Source organism: Channa argus, chromosome 16 (genome assembly GCF_033026475.1).
Source record: "Channa argus isolate prfri chromosome 16, Channa argus male v1.0, whole genome shotgun sequence".
In the NCBI taxonomy this organism is placed as follows: Eukaryota; Metazoa; Chordata; class Actinopteri; order Anabantiformes; family Channidae; genus Channa; species Channa argus.
In genome coordinates this window covers 22,746,699-22,765,552 of record NC_090212.1, presented here as the reverse complement: position 1 = coordinate 22,765,552, position 18,854 = coordinate 22,746,699, and the positions used below count along the sequence as shown (strand labels likewise).

The 18,854-nt window shown below is 39.2% G+C and overlaps 1 protein-coding gene across 6 annotated transcripts; it reads right to left on the bottom strand.

Moving 5' to 3' along the window:
- Positions 1 to 451: 451 nt before the first annotated feature.
- fbxo34 (F-box protein 34) lies at positions 452 to 18,409 on the bottom strand. 6 transcript variants are annotated; one of them, XM_067479584.1, is made up of 4 exons: positions 18,169 to 18,409; positions 10,043 to 10,207; positions 6,347 to 6,384; positions 452 to 5,235 (listed from the first exon to the last, which is right to left on the bottom strand). In XM_067479584.1, the coding sequence occupies exon 4, from the start codon at positions 5,225 to 5,227 to the stop codon at positions 3,164 to 3,166; it is 2,064 nt and encodes a 687-aa protein (XP_067335685.1). In that variant the 5' UTR covers positions 5,228 to 5,235; positions 6,347 to 6,384; positions 10,043 to 10,207; positions 18,169 to 18,409; the 3' UTR covers positions 452 to 3,163. The 6 variants fall into 6 exon arrangements, with proteins under 6 accessions (XP_067335685.1, XP_067335681.1, XP_067335682.1 ...); XM_067479580.1 differs by lacking the exon at positions 6,347 to 6,384 and adding an exon at positions 10,558 to 10,752 and having other exon boundaries at positions 18,169 to 18,408; XM_067479581.1 differs by lacking the exon at positions 6,347 to 6,384 and adding an exon at positions 10,558 to 10,752 and having other exon boundaries at positions 18,179 to 18,408.
- Positions 18,410 to 18,854: the final 445 nt, after the last annotated feature.

Here is an 18,854-nt window from a genome sequence, read left to right as displayed (position 1 = left end):
TGGGACACACACCTCACTGTGAGAACTGATTGGTTTTTTCGTGGAAGTGTCGGCTTTAAAAAATGGTGCTAAAAAATGGAAACTAAAGCTTTTACTATGGAAACTAAAATTACCTGAGCTTGCAGTTGAACTGCTCTTGACCAGATGTCTCCTACTCCTCCTGAGCTGAAACTGCTCCTCCTGCAGATCACACTTCTTTAGGATGATCATTAGACTGAGATCAGCTCCCGCAAGTCGTGCATCCTCAAGTGTTAAGATGAGCTCAGAAAAACTTTCCCTGTAGAGTCAAACTCTGCACAAATTTCATTCTGAGCAGAAAATACATATAGCAGTGAAGGACAAGAGACAAGGTGAACTATAAATAAATATAGACGAACAGTTTTTAGCAAAGATACATTTTCAGACTGAATCTGTGAACCAAGTCGTATTTTTTTAAATCCCAAACAAGAACCAGTAAGAAAGCACTTTATTAAAGCAAAAAACAGAAGATAAACCACAACAGCCAGCAGACAAACTAAAAACCTTAAAAAAAGGGGGACAAATCTCTGTGTCTCCCCTGATATTCTTTTAATAATCTCTATTTTATATTGCATCATCTCTGAGAAACACTCAAGGCCCCATTTGCTCATTTCCCTTAAAAAGAATTATTACACATGATTGATTATCAGTCAGCTCAACACCAAAATAAAAGCATGAGATTATCCCTTGTTCCAACAGATGCTGCTCATACACTCTGATTTATGTACAAATGTAAACACAAACAAGGTGCAGATAAAGTTCAACCAACCTGACCCCCCCCAAACAAAACAAAACACAATTAGAAATTATTGCAATGTTTCTTTTAAGTCTTCTTTGCTCCATAAAATATCAGAAGAGTAAAGAAATGACCTGAAACTGAAAATATTGACTTTAAATTCAAATCAGATGAAAGCAGCCAGATTCTCACACTTTCTCCTACACAAACTTAAACTGATGATATAAACTGTTGTTAACTAATTCTGTGATGATTAGTCAGTTTAGTTCTGACCTTAGGTGAATTAGATTACAATAAGAGGTGATGATGATGATAAAACATCTGCAGTCAATGAGAACCTGCAGAAAGTTTAATACTGAGTGAGTTAATTTTAATAATCACCAGAGCCAACACAAAATTACTGTGCAACTATTTTCATTATCATTATTTTTATAATATAATTCTTAAAAACTCAAATATTCAATCTAGCTGTAAAAATTTACAGGTTTTCTTACATTTCTTAAAATGAATGTTTGTGTTTTGGACTGATGGTTGGGAAAAATAACCCACATTTCAATATATTACGACCAATTTTCATTATTTTCTGACATATCTAACAAAGAAAATATCAGATGCAGATTTACATCTCAGTTTTGCAGAAATGTATTGTTCATGGAAAAATTAACTGAACAGAAATGTTGGCGTTTTTCAGTAAATTAAATATCTGAAAATCAAAAATGATTCAATAAAAATCAAATTATTAAAGGGAGCGATACCTAAATCAATACGTCAATATCAACTCTACAACACATCCACTTTCCATTTCTTTGCCTGTTCTGGAGCTTTCAACCATTTCCCACAGTCCTCATCAACAGATACAACCGACTCAGTTGCTACAGAAATTTAAAAAAGTGAATAACGTGAAAAATAGAGACGTATATGAAGTAGTAGAAGGATTTAAACTATGTTTAATTGGCAACTGCTGATGTCCTGCTGATGAAGATCATGTTACACAGCTGAAAGTAGAGCTTACAGTCAATCAATTAATTGATCAACAGCAAATAAAATCATACCGAAAGAATACTCTGATGTGAGTTTCTCCAGGTTCTCAGATTTTCTCTTTAGTTTAAACACCAGCTCTAGTGTAAGTGGACCTTGAGTTGATATTTTCAGCTGCTGTTTGTACATGCTAACTTAAACTACAGTGATTTAGGATTAAAACACAACAGTCACATGATGATACTGTGACCATGTGACTGTGGCTTGTGTTCACTTCACCAACCATATTTCCATGTTCACGTCATTAAACTTTGAATGGATAATCAGCATATTGGGACTAAAGAGTGCTGCCGACATGAATCATTCTGAGAAGATGAAAATGTCAACAGTGATGTGATCAGTCACGTGAAGTTACAACACATTTAAAATATGAAACCACTCAAAGATTTCAGCTGCAGCTCTGTTTGACTGTTTGACCAGAAATCAGCTCAACAGAATCTATCATTAGCTTTTGGTTATTGTTTCGTCAATCGTCTTTTTTTCACTGAGCAGCTGCAGACAGACGGAGGAGTCCTGGCCGGGACCCTGGTATCCCATCATTAGCGAGCTGCTGGTAATGAGCGATTGTTTGTTAACGATGTCTTAACCTTTTAACAAGCTGCAGATTTTTTACCAATTAATGAGCACTCATTTATAAACATAATACAGCTGCAGATGATTAAATAGTTTTAGTCATGTTAACAAGCTGCTAATTTGTCAATAACTAACAAAATGATATTCTGGTAACTAACAGGAAAATGTTATTTGCTGGAAAGAATTACAGCAGTATGAACTAACTCAAGTGTTACACACAAGTGATGAGGTGAGGCTGTGAGCAGCAGGGGGCACTACACTGCTGTCCTCTCAGACTGAGCAGCTTTAAAATACTTAAAGGTAATCTCAGATCTAAGTTCTGTATTTCAGAAAATTACCGTCTTGAAACAAAGTTAAAAAGAAGTTCAGTTTAAAATGCATTTTAAATACCTGTTTGCATCTCAGATGTTAACATAATTTATATATAATTATTATTGAATCTCTCTGGGTTTTCAGCTTGGGCTGGAAAGGACAATTGGGACTTTTATCTATATTGTGACGTGTAAAACAAAAATAGTGGAACAACTGACAAAATTATCAACAGATGAATCCATACTGAAAACATTTGATAGTTGGAGCTTTAGTCAGATGCTCCAGAGACAGACCTCAAGTTTGTGTAGCTTTTTTTAAGGCAATAACAGAGTTTTAGAGCAGTTATTTTTCACTTAAATTGATCATTTCAGTCATATTTTCAAGCTTCTCCACTCTAAAGATATTAAGCTTTTCTTTGTCTTTGCTTCCTACTGAAGCTGAATATCTGAACTGTTCTTTGAATGAAACAAAAAAACTTTCAGACTTTCAATCATTGTCATTGTTGTGGGTTCTTCGATAGATAGGCAAGTTAACACTGTGAAATGGCGGCACCCAACGGTTGTCATGGAGACCCACATTGCATCCAGGCGTGTCCCTGTGGGCGCCATGGCAACACATCCAGTACCCAGGCCCGTAGGGTAGCGCTTGGCAGTAAGGCTTGTGGTGCCAGCGGCACAGCGACACATCCCCGCGGCCATACCGCTTCTTGCACTGCTTGCAGGGGTCGTCCCGGTAACGAGGGTCAGAGACCCAGAGTGAGTCAGCGGGCCGCACACCATAGTTCTCAATCACAAACTTGAAGTAATGGCAGGTGCACTTGAGTGCGGCGAGGCTCTGCGTGGGCAGCAACAGGAAGATTTTCACCAGCAGGTGATGCGGCAGCATGGCCAGATATGGCTGCGGTGCCAGGAGCTGCTGCACCCGTTGACGCATCTCCAGGAAATCCTGAGACACCGACGGATGGCGGCTCAGAGGATTCGCCTCCACACACCCTGCTTCTGGACCAGTCTCGTCCCCCTTATCAGACTGGATGGTGGAGTAAGTGGATGAGCTAACAGCAAGGGGCCGAGGCTGGGAGGGGGCAGGCTGCAGGTCTGAGTCTATTTTGTGGTGAGGGGGTTGGGGCTCTGAGTCTGTTGGGAGAGAAGATGAGTCTGTTTTGGGGAGGTGTTCAGCATGAGAAGACAAAAACAGCAAACCTGGCAAAGGCTCCTCCTCTTCAGATAGAGGGGGTGGGGCAACAGTCTCCAACACAGGGCTCTGAGTTTGCAAACAGTTTCTGCCCATGGGCTTCTGCGACTTACTCACAAACTCACCTGAGAAGGGTGAGGATGGTGGAGTCGAAGCTGAGGCACGAGTGTCTGGTCTGGCTGTTTCTGAGCAACTGATTGGCTCCTTGATCTGACTCTTAGCTTCAGGTAGAGATGATGAGGAAGATGATTTCATTGATAATTTCACCGATGATAATGGCAATGCAGGTTGGGAGGAGGCAGGGCTCTGGTCCCCGGCAGCAAGTAGGACTCGTCCCACTGTCCTCCTCAGGCTGTTGCTCCTTGACAGATCTCCCTCTGTTCTCCTCCTCAGACACTCCGACTCCAGCTTTGCCACCATGTCCAACACCCTCATGGTCTCTGGCTCCCCTCCCCTAACCTCTGATCCCTCTCTCACATCAGGATGTGGACCTCTGGAGAGTGTGATGGAGGTGGAGCTCCTCTGGAGAGCAAGCAAAGGTTTGCTGTCTAGCTGCTGCTCGCTTGCCTTCTGCTCCAGGAAAGCTACTATCTCAACCACTGACACCTTGTGCTCCTCCTCCTCCCCTGATGTCACTGCTTCGCCTCCAGAGTGACCACTGCCTGACTGCTGAGTTGAGTTTACAGACGGTTTGAGGACACACTGAGGTGAGTCAGGGACTCGAGTCCTCTGGGCCTGCTGGAGGTTTTGGTTATGGCTCTTTCCAGACCGGCGGCGGCGTTTGGGACTGCAGTTTTCTTCCCAGCTACCTTTTGCCTTTGCAGCCCGTGAAAATCCCGTCATGGTTGAGTTGTTCATACACACAGCCGGCGTTCTGTCCTGGCTGCCTGAGGTCCCAGCTGAGGTGCGCTCGCTGCCCCTGGTGCAGTCTCTCGGTTCTGTCTCTGATGCAAAAATGGCAATCTTCTCGCGGACATGTCCAGGCTTGATAACGGTCCAGATGTCCAGTGGGGTGTCGCCATCCTCTGTGGCAGTCTGGTAAAGTCTGAGTGTGTTGTTATCGCACCCCGGTGAAGGGACGACAAGCTGCAGAGCAGGGCTGGATGACACCTTCAGCCACAGTGATGGCACAATGCTACCGACAATGTTGTTTGTCGGGTTGGTGCTGCGCAGAGTGTTCGTAGAGATGATGCTGAGTGGGAGGCGGTTGCTGATATTGCCATGGTTACTGCCGCAGGTCCTCCGTATTGACACTTGTTGGCTCACAAACAGACTGCTCCGCTGTGATGGCGTCTGAACACCAGCTGCATCCAAACGCAAATCTGAGTGGACAAGCTTCGGACATGACTTCAGATGCATGGTGGTGCCTGAAAGAGAGAGAGAGCATTTGGGGTGGGGGGCATATATGGACATTAATTTATCACAACACAATACACATACATGAAGTAACTTTACATGGCATTGCTTTGGACTCCAGTACTACTGCAAGGAACCTTGGAGTTATTTTTGACCAGGATTTGTCCTTTACCTCAGATATAAAACAAATCTCTAGAACAACCTTCTTTCACTTACGGAACATTGCCAAAATTACGAGCATCATGTCTTAAAGTGATGCCGAAAAACTAGTCCATGCATTTGTTACCTCTAGGTTGGACAGGTTGGCAAGAGTGCTGACTGGAACTAGCAAGAGAGATCATATTTCATCTTCACTAGCTTCTCTCCATTGGCTTCCCATTAAATCTAGAATAGAATTTAAAACCCTGCTTCTTACATATAAAGCTCTAAACGGTCAGGCTCCATCATGTCTAACAGACTTCACCATATCACCCCAGTAGACCACTTCAGAATGCAGGCCTACTTGTGGTTCCCAGAATTTCCAAAGGTAGAATGGTAGGGAGTCTTTAGCTATCAAGCTCCTCTCCTGTGCATCCAGCTTCCAGTTCAGATTCAGGAAGCAGACATGCTATCTACTTTAAGTCTAGGCTTATAACATTCCCTTTTAAAATATCTTATAGTTGTACAGACAGCTCCAAAAGCTAGCCAGCTAAATTGGCATTGACATTAGTCACTTTAAGACATCATATCATTTCATCATATCAATGTGGGTAGTTGCAGACAAGCACTATGAGCTGCTCTTCATTACTTTCCATTGAGAAAGTAATAAAGTTTGATGTTCTAGAAAAGTTAAAGTTGATCCAACGTTTTCTTAAGATGAGCCTGAATCACCCTCTGGTGCTGGTTTCAACATTTTAAAAATTAAAATATCAGCATTGCAGGTCTTTCGTAGCTTTTTGCAGCTCATTTCTTAATGCTGTGGCTGTGTAGTCAAAATGATGTTTTTTAAATTTGCTTTTGTATTGTCCATTGACACTAACAAAACAGACCAACAAGATTTTCTCTCTCTCACTCTCTGTATAGATATATAGATATAAATAATTGAATCTGGTAATACTAATCCACACTTGGCATAAATCTCACATTATAATGGTAAAGTGCTGCTCTCTCTTGAACAAGACCTAGGCAAAAACAGAATAAACACAGTTAAAGATCTTTCAAGGGCAGATCCCAGTCTTCTGACTGAAAACACACGCGTGAGCATCACTGCCTGCTCATCACATGGCAAACAATCACACACTTCATGCACATTCATGTTTATTATCAAAGCTGCAGATGAAGAATGCCTTATAAGCACCGGTTAGTCAGATACTTACAGAGACTCTGAGGAAGTACACTTGCTACTTTTACTGGAACACAGAGTTAAACATTAAACAGATTTTACTTCTCTACTTCTCTCTCAACTGTTTCTATAACTGGAAATGTCCGAGGAGGAAGCTGCAAACAGCTTTCCTCTCAGTTTCTGCCTCAAACGGGACGTTTATTAATCCTGTGTGCAGAGTGTGTAAAGGTTAAAGTGCACGACTCAAATCAGTGTTACTGTAGGTCGTCTGCTCTTGATGTTTACCTTGTTGTCAATTCCCTCCACTCACAAACCAGATGTCTTCATATCTGACCAACAATGGACTTTAAGCAGGAACAAACCGATCCACCACATACAAGCAGTTTACGAGAACGTGGCATTGACACTTTGATTGATTTGATTACACTTCAAACTTTTGCTTATGAAATTCATGATTGGTACAGACTTGTTGTGCATGTCATGGAAATACAGTTTACCTTTCTCCGTTTTGGGAAAACACACTAAAACTTCCAACAGTGACGATATAAAACTTGTCCGCTCAGCAGAAATTAAGTTTGCCCTTGTTGTCTGACTAACGTACATCCAAACTCACATTCTTGGTGTACTAGTAATGTGAATGTTGTATTTCTGCTGTTTACCTCGAGATCAAACATTAAACAGTTGTTGCTGTCTATGACTGTAACAAACCACTGTGCTGTTGTTTGGAGCCTAATAAGCTTCAAAACACATACATTTGTTCCTAAAACTGAACATTGTGTTGCTTTATTATAGTACTGATCTGTGAGTGAACACAGCCAGAAGGTGCCAGACTCCATGTGGTTCCTCTTGGTTCCCCCTTAACCACATGTGCAGACATGTGCAAGAACATAGTCGAACATTTTAACTACAGGATTACATCATGATCAACACACACACCCACACAGCTGTCTGCTGCTCTCAGTTCAGCCTGGACTCATTCCCAAAAACACACCCACTGTGAACAAACCTGACACACATTTCGATGAAGAAAAACCTCTGAGAAGAACCTGGTCGTCACAGATTTCACATAGTTGCTTTCATACTTCAGTTCTTTCTACTTCTCAAACACAGAGGGATCCAAAGTGTAAAACTGAGGAGCCGCATCTAGAAACCATGTCTCTTTTCCCTTCAAGCAGTTTAGAGATGCAAAATCTGAAATATTTCTGTCAAAACTTCTTATCTACACATACTACACAAAATTTTCAGGTTTGTATCAAAATATATGCTGAAGACACATCATTGCATCCAAAAATCTTCTGTATCAAATATGTATCAGAGTAGCAACCAACCCCTCCCTGAATGATAACTTACACCTTAGTGTTATTTGCTGAATGACATCATGGCTCAGAGGTGTGGTTTTTAGTTTATCATTTGTCCCTCAGTTGCTTTGTCGGGAAGGTGTTGAAGAGGGTTTTGAAGCTTTGCTAGGGTCTCATGTCACAGTGACAATGCAGGCATTAGTTATGAGTTGTTGAATCATGTCTGAATGTTTTTTTCACATTGCAGAATGTACTGATGCAGAACTAAAACTAAACATTTTCACTTTTGTTAAGGTAGTGCAACCTTTAGTGTTTTATGGGAAAAGACAACAGAAGCTTGTAGCTTAAATAGGATTTTTTTTTTTTTTTTTTTGGTCCTTCTGGCTTATCTGTGAATTCAGGGTCGCCACAGCGGATCTTTGTCCACATGTTGATTTGGCACAGTTTTTACGCCGGATGCCCTTCCTGACACAACCCTCCCCAATTTCTACCGGGCTTGGATGGGCACTGCACAGCTGGGGATGGGAATGGGCTGTTAGCCGGGACCGGGCTCAAACCACTGAACTTGTGGTCAGTGGATGACTGCCTTTACCAACTGAGCTACAGCTGCCCTTGTAGCTTAAATTGGATTGAACTGTGTTTTTTAATATTGATGTGGAGTAAAGAAAATGTAATCCTATAACTTAATAACAAATCAATCCTCAAATCTTTAGCATTTAAAAAAAAAATAAAAATTCTGATTAATAAAGAAATCTAGTTAATGTGAGGTTCTGCTGATTCTTTTCTGCAGAAACCAGCTCTGTGCAGTCAAGTACAGAAAGGAAAAAACTTAACAAATATATATATATGACACTGCTTTTTTAATGTGCGTGATAAAGGCTAAAAACTGCTGGGAAACTTCTGAGACTCTACAGACGATAAGTGAGTTGTTTGACTTTTGTTCGCAGCCTCAGTGATTTAAACATTATGAAACAAACACTATGTTTCTGGCTCTGACACTGCATTGGGCGGGGGGTCAGATTGTATAACTGTAATGAGTCACTTTCCATGCAAAGTTTTTTTTTTAATCTTACGTCACCCACTCCATGTGTTCACCCAGCATCTGTTCTTTGTTCACAGTTTGTGATGAGGTTCTTTGTGCTTAAACTCTGTCAGGATCAGAGAATAATGTCTTTTAATTCAGGTTTCTTGAAGTTCACCAAATGGTTTTATTACGAGGCTCTTCACTCAAATCATCTTTAGATCACACTTAACCTATTGAAAGACTTTTCCATGTTAAAATGATAAAAGCTAGGTGCAGTGACTATGAGTATTAAACTGGGTTCGGAGATGAACGATTAAAAGAAAACAAGAACTTAGATATGTATTTTCTGTTTGGGTCTAAATGGTACCAGAAGGATTTTTCATAAGTCCTGTTTTTTGGTACAACCATTCTGTAAACAACATGACTTCTTGGTATCTCCATTTTAATCTTTCAGTGACATTCTTCCTTATTTATTTGGCACAAACAAGTCAGACCTAATTTAAAAAACAAATATATAGATCTTCCACTTATTCTATACTAACAGAGTTAACAGTTAAGTTTGTCCTGCAGATGACGTGTTAATATTCTACTTTTTAGTAAACCAAATAGTAATTTTAGGTATTTTTAAGCAAAAGTAAGAAATATTCGATTTCAGCTTCTTAAATGTGAAAACTGTATTTATTTTATTTATGATACACAATAGTAAACTTAATCTTTGGTCAAACAAAACTGGACAACTACAACAAGCATTGGTCAGTTTTTTTGTACATATGGCACATTTTATTTACTTCGGAAGTCAAAAGTTGGAGCTTAAAATTACATCAGACACGAGTTGACCACCTTAAAGCTCAACGGCAACAATAGTTGTAGCCAGATTAGCAACACTAGTTTAAAATAACGGATTATGCTGTATGTTGTGCTTAAAAACGTTGTGGCAACATGTCCACTGACAGAAGGGAGACAGTACTGTTATAACTGCTGATACTCCAGTCTTCGCTCTACTGACGATCAGAGCAGCCATTACAATGTGAGGCTGGGGTTGCTCTTGTCCGCCCAACTTTTCAAGTTACAGATCCGACTTCAGGAGGCGTTCTACTTAAACTTTATGCCTGGGAACTCAGAAATTTAGACTTCGGAGTACAAATGGAATGCAACAATAAAGGAGATATGGTTACCTCCAGACTGTGAGTTGATTGGCTGGTGGTGGTGACAGGGGTGTTGTCCAGAGTTGAGTGACAGCTCCTCTGATTCTTTAGCTTCACATGACTCTGGCTTTCACGGCAACTACTCCCCGACAGAAATGAATGTGTCTCCTGAAGTCAAGATGCTACGATGCCGACCTGCAGGGAAACAGATACATCACAGATTAAAATGAGGATCTTTGTCCTCCTGCTCTCAGACTCCTTTAAATCATTTGGTTTCCTAATCTTGGTCCTTGGTTTTTTCCAACTACCAAATGCTCACCTCTATCAGGTGTTTTCAGTTAATTAGGAGCTGGAAGATATTGTCTCAGATGAGGGTGAGATGGGGGAAGACAAAATAAATTTGTATCTTCCAGGTACTAAATGACTGAACACACCTGATTTAATTAGCACTGGGTAATGCAGGTTCAGTTGGAAAACAAGCAAGGGGCCCCTGAGGACCAGGATTGAGAGCCACTGCTTTAAATGTTGTTTAACAAACTTCATACTGGCTGTGGCTTCTGCTTGTTTAATAGTGTTGTCATCCTTTTATCAGGTTCCCTCAAAGAAGTTCTCTGTAGAGAACTTGTGAAGCTCTGAGTGACTGTTGGGCTCCTGGTCTTTAAACGACCTTCTTGACCAGTATCTAACATCATCCTTCAGTTCTCGTTGTTCTTCCAGCTGCAACACCGGAAGAATCTCATCTAAATACCACAAAAGAAAAATGTTACAGAACATTAACATCATTAACTCAGGTTAAAAAAAATAAAATAAATAAAATAAAATAAAAAAAAAAACACAGTAATGAAAATGTGATCCTGGGTTAAATTGTGTAAAGATGCTGCTTATGCATCAGGTCAGGGCTGGTAGCTGGAGCCACTGAACTGTTCCTGTTTCTGTGTCTGACCATCTTCAGTTATTTTTATGCCGAGTCCCAGATTCATAGGCGGAATGGTGAATCAGAAACCCAGGAACAACCCCGCGCAGTCCCAACTCAGGGAATGTATAATGTCAACGAGCAGCCTCACAGCTGTAGAAAGACCAATGTGTCATCCAAGAAGCTGCTCTGCTACACTGTGCATCTCAGATGCCCAATCAGCTGCCTGAGGCCGCTCCTTTTGTCTATATAAGGCAGCAGGTAATTAATAGCGCGCACTAACACTCACACAAACTAAAGGACTCCTACTTGTGCCCAAAAAAAGTGGCACTTGTGCACCCTGCTTCACTACAGTCCTAATATAAGTTTTAGTCTTTTCTTAGTCTCTCTGCACATTAGCAGAGAGCAAAACATTAGTTAAAGTCATGAAGTCACATTTCACAGCGCAAATGTCACAGAGACAACGGAGGCAAAGGGGATTTTCTGGATAAATCAAGTCAGTGTCTGCGATGATGAGACAGTTGTCCTCATGCTAACAGTGTGGAGGGAAGTTAAAACTGTATGAGGCTCTACCAAGGTCTCCGCCTGTGCTGCGCAGGTTTCTGTCTCAGACTTTACTGGATTCCACTGCTCTCAGCCTCTCCCTCCTCACTGTTTTAGTGAAATCAAACCATCTGACGCTTGTTTCAGCCTGTTCAGACAGACAACCACACCCTCTGCTCAACCACACAGCATGCTGGGAAAACACCAATCACAATGTGAATTCAAAACCTAGTCAGAGCAGAAACATGCAAGCACATGGGCTTAACACACTCATTAATCTCGAACCTAAACCTGAAACCAGATCTGAACCATTAAGAGGGGGGGGACCAGAAAGCATGTCCTCACAAAAACACACAGCATCCACACTAACAGTGCTGCAACTAACAAGTATAATTAGCAGTTACTGAAATGTAATTTAATTTCCTACAGTTCAAATTTTAAAATATCTAATTCTGTCCAAACAACCGAGTAAAACCCACAGTTACACTTTACACATCTTTAATCTTCAAAATATAAAACATAAAAATCAGAGCTGAAAGGTGTGGTGTCAAACACACAGTCAGTAATTAAACCTCTCTGCAGCTAAAAGAAGCTGCACCAACTTTTTCCTTAAGTAATTTATTTTAAATAGAATCGCCACAGCAGTACAGCCGTGTCACTTTTTTCTCACCATAATAAAAATACTCTTTTACTATAAAAATATTTTAAATATCACCACTAAGGCGACTAGTAAATTGAAACGGACTCATTATTTTGCTTCTATGAAAGGAGAATCGATGACCAAACTGGTGTAATGTAGAAAATAGGTCTTCAGACTTCATAAAAAAATGTAGAGATTCTTTATAAAACAGTGTTGTAATTCTAAGGCCCTTAACTCTCACTGATGTCATGTTAAAGTGTTTTATCTGCAAAAACTAATACATGCGAGTCAGGCCCCTCAGTATTTGGACCGATTAGCTTGTCAAATCTAAACATCCTTATCCTAAATCTTATACATACACATTTAATCAACATCTTATTTTTTCTACTGCTCATCACTTTCTCTGGTTTTATAATACCTGTGATCCGTATTCATGTTTCACTATAACACTGGAGTATTCCTGCCTTCTCAATCAACAAAAATACTGTTCAAAATACAGATTCAATGTTGCAAATTTTAATACAAAGGCTCACATCTGCAGCCAAATTCATGAACTGATTCAAAACTATAATCCATAAGAATCAGTATTATTCCTTAGTCACAGGAATAATACTTTTTTAAGACGATAAGCTTAGTGGACAACCCTTTCTACCAGCTGAGCCACTATTGTTTCAACTTGAACTTTTATTTAGAAAAAAGAATTCGGAAAAGTAGTGATTATATACTATTATTATCTGTCAATTTTCACTTATGTATGTTTTGTCCAAATCTGTTTATTTTATTTTGGATAATCAAGTCTGTCCATATTACAAGTTAAATATCTCAGCTACTTTTCTGAGGGAGGAGGTCTAAAAGCTTAATGTCAATCCCAGATGAAACACATTATAAATGTTCCTGTTGACCAATTGTTTTCTAAGTGGAACTGAAGATGAGCCTGCACAGACTCACCTGCTCAGAAGAAAAGACCACACTAACATACATTCACATGCCTGAACAGGCCAATCACCCCGAATCCCTTTTCTGCTTATTATTAGAGGTTTCTCTCTAGTTTTCTCAACTCCTACAAATACTTAAAATATGATAACTTAAATGTCTGTTTCGATATCCATTCTGTAGTTTGTCCCTCTGAGAACAAATACAGCGAGGGGCAGATTCAGTTCCTGGTGATTTTACTTGGCCCAAAACACAACTCAAATGAGTCTAAAAGCAGAGAAGTGAAATCAGTTGTCTGCTGCTGCTGACATCACTACATATTACTATTGACATCTCACACACACACACACACACACACACTTCTGATTAAAATCACAGGACAAAGTGCAGGGAGAGCAGGTGATCACCTCAGAGGAACAACAACACCACATCTGATCAATAAGAACTGCTGTGAAATGACAGCATCATCTCCACCACAGGAAGTGATCAGAAATTATCTGCAGTCATCAATCAGCTGGAGGAAGACCTAATGGAAATTAGGTCTATTATTCACAACAACAACAAGAAAAAAAACCTTAACATTCAATCCGCTTACAATTGGTCACTGATTAGCTATTTTATCATTTCCTCAGTTTCCTCTGACGGAGATGTTGTAAAAAATACACACAGTATGCAGTAGCACTGAAACTAGTGTTGCACAATATATCAATACCTGATAATCTGAGTCATTTTCTCTGATTGTGAGCTGTGTGTGTGTGAGGAGTGTTCTGCTTCCACTGCCCATTTACAAGCACAGTGGGCATAACTGTGATCTGCACACTCACTGTGGGCAGCTCTCATAGTGAAGGAGAGACATGGATTCAAGTATAAAAGCTCTCCCCGATCACATATGACCTGTAGAAAAAAAAAAACAGATGCACAAAGTAAAATTATTTCGCATATGCAGCTGCCTGTCACAGAGAGCTGACACACACCACAAAGTCGGTCTGTAAAAGATTTAGAAGAAGTTTTAAACTGATGCAAACCAAAGGAACTAACATGTCCAACTAAGCAAGCCACCTCATCAAAACTCAAGCTGACTTTAAAGAGCAGCAGGTAGAGAATGTAATAGAAAATCCAAACACACCTTAAATGTAAAGTCAAACAAAGGTGATTTATTTTGGTACAAGCAAACTTTTTTCACCACTAGCGTTTGTTGAGGTGAATAGGGACAAAGATCTGTTTTGGCTTTATCTTTTTAACCAACTTACATACCCTGGTGATATTAACTTTACCCCCAACTGTTGCCAAAATGAGTATGTAGATCAAAAACACAAGTTATAAATGATCAATTTATACTCAACTATTAAAGACTATCACACAGGCCCAAGTAGGGAGATCAGATTATGGAGAACATGTCAAAGCTTCTTTGAAATGCTTTGAAAACACACGTGAGCATGAAAGTAAGAATTAGAAATTATATTAACTGTAAGTCTGGCACTCAGACCCAAGATTAGCCTGCACACTGCACTAATGTATAATTATCACAAATTACCACTTCCTTGATAAAGATACTCAGAGTGCATTTATTGTTTGTGTTTTCTCTTAGGATTTTTCAAAATTTCATAATGACCTTTTTTTGCGTTTCTATAATCTGTCATTGCTTTACTTTTCCTGATGTTATGGATTTATACCAGGTATTGATTCAGTATCTAGATATTTAGGTAGGCACAGTATTGGTATCAAAGTCATAATTATGGTGTCATTACAAGACTACAGAACAGTGTTACAAACATTATCATTAATTATCAATAGAGTTGCAAATGAATTGCCATCGATCATTGCAGGATTAGTTCTTCTTTGTCACACTGCCCCTTTCACCAAATATCATAGACATTTTTATTGAGCTCAGAGAAAAAAGTAAAACTGATTCTGTTCACGTTAACAGCAATGATCACGATTAAAGCTGTCCTGTTTTCCTGGGAACCTAAAAACAAAATGCTGAATGATTCTAGGACAACAGGAATAAAAATATTTATATATAATTTCTGTTTTAACGTTACATAGACAGGTTTAAATAAACGTAAATGAGATCGTGGGCATGAAGATGTTGGTTGTTTCCTGTTGTGGATCAGGTTCTGTTAAAATACAGCATGAGACAGAACAAGCAGCAAGTACCAGCTACAAACACACAAACCCAAACTGTACAACACAACACAGAGGTGACTCACTGCAGGACCACCTAAGCCATAACAGCAAAGAGCAGTTCAGTTTCTACTAGCAAGGATAATATTCATAAACTGTAAATAGTCTGCTTCTTGGAGCTTTTATGCAAAGTGCCTAACAATGTTACTTTACATTCACACAGTGCTTGTCTGACCTACTAGGAGCAACCTGAGTGTCAGTGTTTTCCCCAAGGAATTTTGAACCTTGATATCCCAATAGGGATATATATTTCAAGGCAATGGAAAAAATTAAATACCACATAGGAAGGCCAATTTGAATAAGATGCTTGACAAAAATATACTTATTCATATTTGACGATTTTAATGTTTAGAATGTAGATGTATTTTTACGAAAATCTACAGTTTACTTCTTTGGCTTTTGTCCGATGTATTGTATGACGTAAGTCGACTAGTACAACAACAAATTAAACTTTATGGAAATAATCTTTTAGATGAGGATACTCTAATGCTGGTTCATTTGCTCAAAATCTTAGCTTACTGAATCCTGGCTTTCTGAATTAGTCACTTCTTTCACCTTCAATCTCCTTATGTGTTTGTGTCGCTACACTGCTGCATCTGCATGGTGTGAAAGACAGCTAAGCTCTGTACTGCCATAAAGACTGATGTTCGAAGCAATAATAGAAACAACAGAGCATAATATGAAAAAATAGATGGTTTTCTATAGTTACTCAATATATATTAACATATCAAGCAGCCCTAGTTCTAAACCTGAACATTTAGCTAGGAGGGACCAGAAAAAAAATGTCCTAATTTGGAATGATGGTTGATACATTTGGGACAGTTAAAAGTAGGACTAAATACAGTTGTGAGACACGGAGAAAAATCTATTTTTACTCTCTGCTTAACACAGAGCTGAGATTTTGATCATGGATGGGCTGATCCAGTTTTTTGACCTAGATTTGAGTGGTTTAGCCCATCATGTTTCTATCAACAGTCTTTTAAGGGGCTAATCAGTCTCTAGTCAGCATTTATGAACACAAAAACGATTCGATGTCTTGATGCTTTTTAGCCATCAGTGACAGGCAATGGCATCGGCGGGCAGCCTCTTTGTGTTGTAGTTTTGATCCCAGTTTCAGGACATCCACACGACCAGAACCAGCACAACTAGTGTTACCTCCATCAACCAGTAATGCCTGTCCAGACTTATACTCCATTCACTTCCTTCATGCTTTGTTCCAGACAAAATAAAATCCCTTCCAGGTGTTACCACAGACAACATAAAAATAGGATGCCATGGCTCTCACCAACACAGCTTAAAGTATACTTCCACATTTACCCAGAAGGGGCTGGGAGTCGAACCACTGACCCTTTGGTTCCTGGATGACTGCTTTATCATCTCAGTACACAAAATGGTCGGAAATCTCTACTTACAATAAGTACTTAGGAAAAAGTAGAGGTAAGAGTTCTTGTTCTGGAGTAAAATTCCTCCAGTTATTTGATATATCATTATGATATTTTTAGTTTGTTCTTATTATTTCTGTATAGAACACAAACAAATATCCACAGCTGCAGAGATAGAATTTGGATAAATGAGTCCTTACAAAAAATATTCACCTCCATTAACCAACATAGATGTAACATCTGTATATTGATATGTATGTGTGTGTGCAAACATTACAAAAGTCTGGAGCAGCATTTTTATGGTAAATCTGGTTGACCTGGCTCTAGTTTTAACTGGTTTTACACACTCTCTGGTTCCTGGCCTGAAGGGTCACATGATGGGTGAAGAAAAAAAGTAAAAGATGTATTTACATTTTTAGTCTTTTTTCCAACCATATCTGCAAAATATTGGACAATGTTACTTCACTCTGATTTTTTAAACAAGCCCAAAATACACTTATGATAAGTTTGGAAAACACTTCACTAATAATAATAATAATAATAATAATAATAATAATAATAATAATAATAATAATAATACATTTTATGTATATATTGCCTATATAAAAGATAAAATGTCCTTTTTTTACAGCTTCATTGCACCTTTTTAGTTATGTGCCCATTACAGAACAAATACAGACAAATTTCAGTTTTAGTAGGTTCAGTTAGTTGTATAATAAATGATTGAGTTGCAAGTGGTAAATGCATTTAATCTATAATGACATGCATTCATTATTGTAAACCTGTTTCAGAATTTGCATGTTCAGCGACCCCTGTCACCTCTAAATAAAATTCTCCAAGTAGTGACCACTCCTGACTGTTAAACGTACCGACTGATGTCGCTCTATTTTGTCTGATTTTAGCACCAAATTCATATAGTATGGTCTCGTTTGATTACTTTACATATGTGCCCATACTTTTATCAAGTAAAAACAACTAACCATCCCCTTATTGTACAGTAGTAAAAAACATCATAAATGTATCGTACAAGTAAAAAGTTGCATAAAATGGAAATACTCAAGTAACCCTAACTTCCCATTACTTACAACAACTGCAAGAACAGCTCAGCTCTGGAGCTGCTGTAAACTTCAGGCCTCGTTTACTGATACTGTCCGACAGCGTTTAGCACAAAAAAACACTCAAAATGTGACTCCGAATAGTGTTACGGTCTATTTACCTGAGACAAATAGCCTGCTACCACACAGTCTCATGCAGTTTTCACATGCAAACACACCATCTACAACTGGAGCTCGCTCTCGTCACAAGTCGACAAACTTTGCTAGCTGCAGGGCTAATTAGCATGCTACTAGCTGCGGCCGTTGGATTACATTATACACCTGGCTAACAGAATAGCCCTTGTGGCTAACAACCACAGAGCTTAGAGGAAAACTGCGCGATGACATTTCAACAGACCAAAATTAGAATGAAAATAATTTTACAGTATTTCTTTTGGTTTATTTTCTCACACAGACAAAGTGTGTTAGCATCAAAAGCTAACACAGGGGCCGAGGGTCAGACTAACCTGCACTAACCTCTCTGAGTCCAGGAGAAAAAAAAGCTGCTGGCAGCGACGACAGCCGTTAAAATCCTCCGTCCCCAGTTGGTCCCGTTAATGTGAGATTCTTTAACCGAAAGTTCTTCAAGATATCCGCTGATAAAACGTTGTTTTAGAAAGTTAAACCACAGTTTGAACGAAGCACCACGGTTCAGAACCTGTTTCTTCCTCTATCAGCTACTACTGACCAAGCAAAGTGATGCACTGCTACAGCTGCTACGTCATAACGTCGCAAAAAGGCCAAAGATCGTCTATAACCAGGAGGAGTTACAGACTGTGTATGGCTCCTGTTTTCCTTGAAGACGAAGCCTGTCTTCAGTTAGGTGTTAATTAAGAACAGGAATCTGAACTCTTAGCGACAGCCCTTATTTACTAAGTTCTCACTAAACTGGCTAAATGTTACATTAGTGAAATGAATTAATTGCGATGCTTTATGCTTTTCTATAAGGAAAACAAATCTTGTTTTTATAATGCTCTTTATGTCTTATTTACTTTACCAGTGAGCTGCATCTAATTTTTTGTTGCTATTCTTTTTTAAATCACATTTTAAAGTTATTGTGAGAAATCATTAACATGATCCGTGTCTTCACATAGATGAATATCATTAATTTAATTAATTATTAATAATATCACATAATTAACGGTAAATTGAG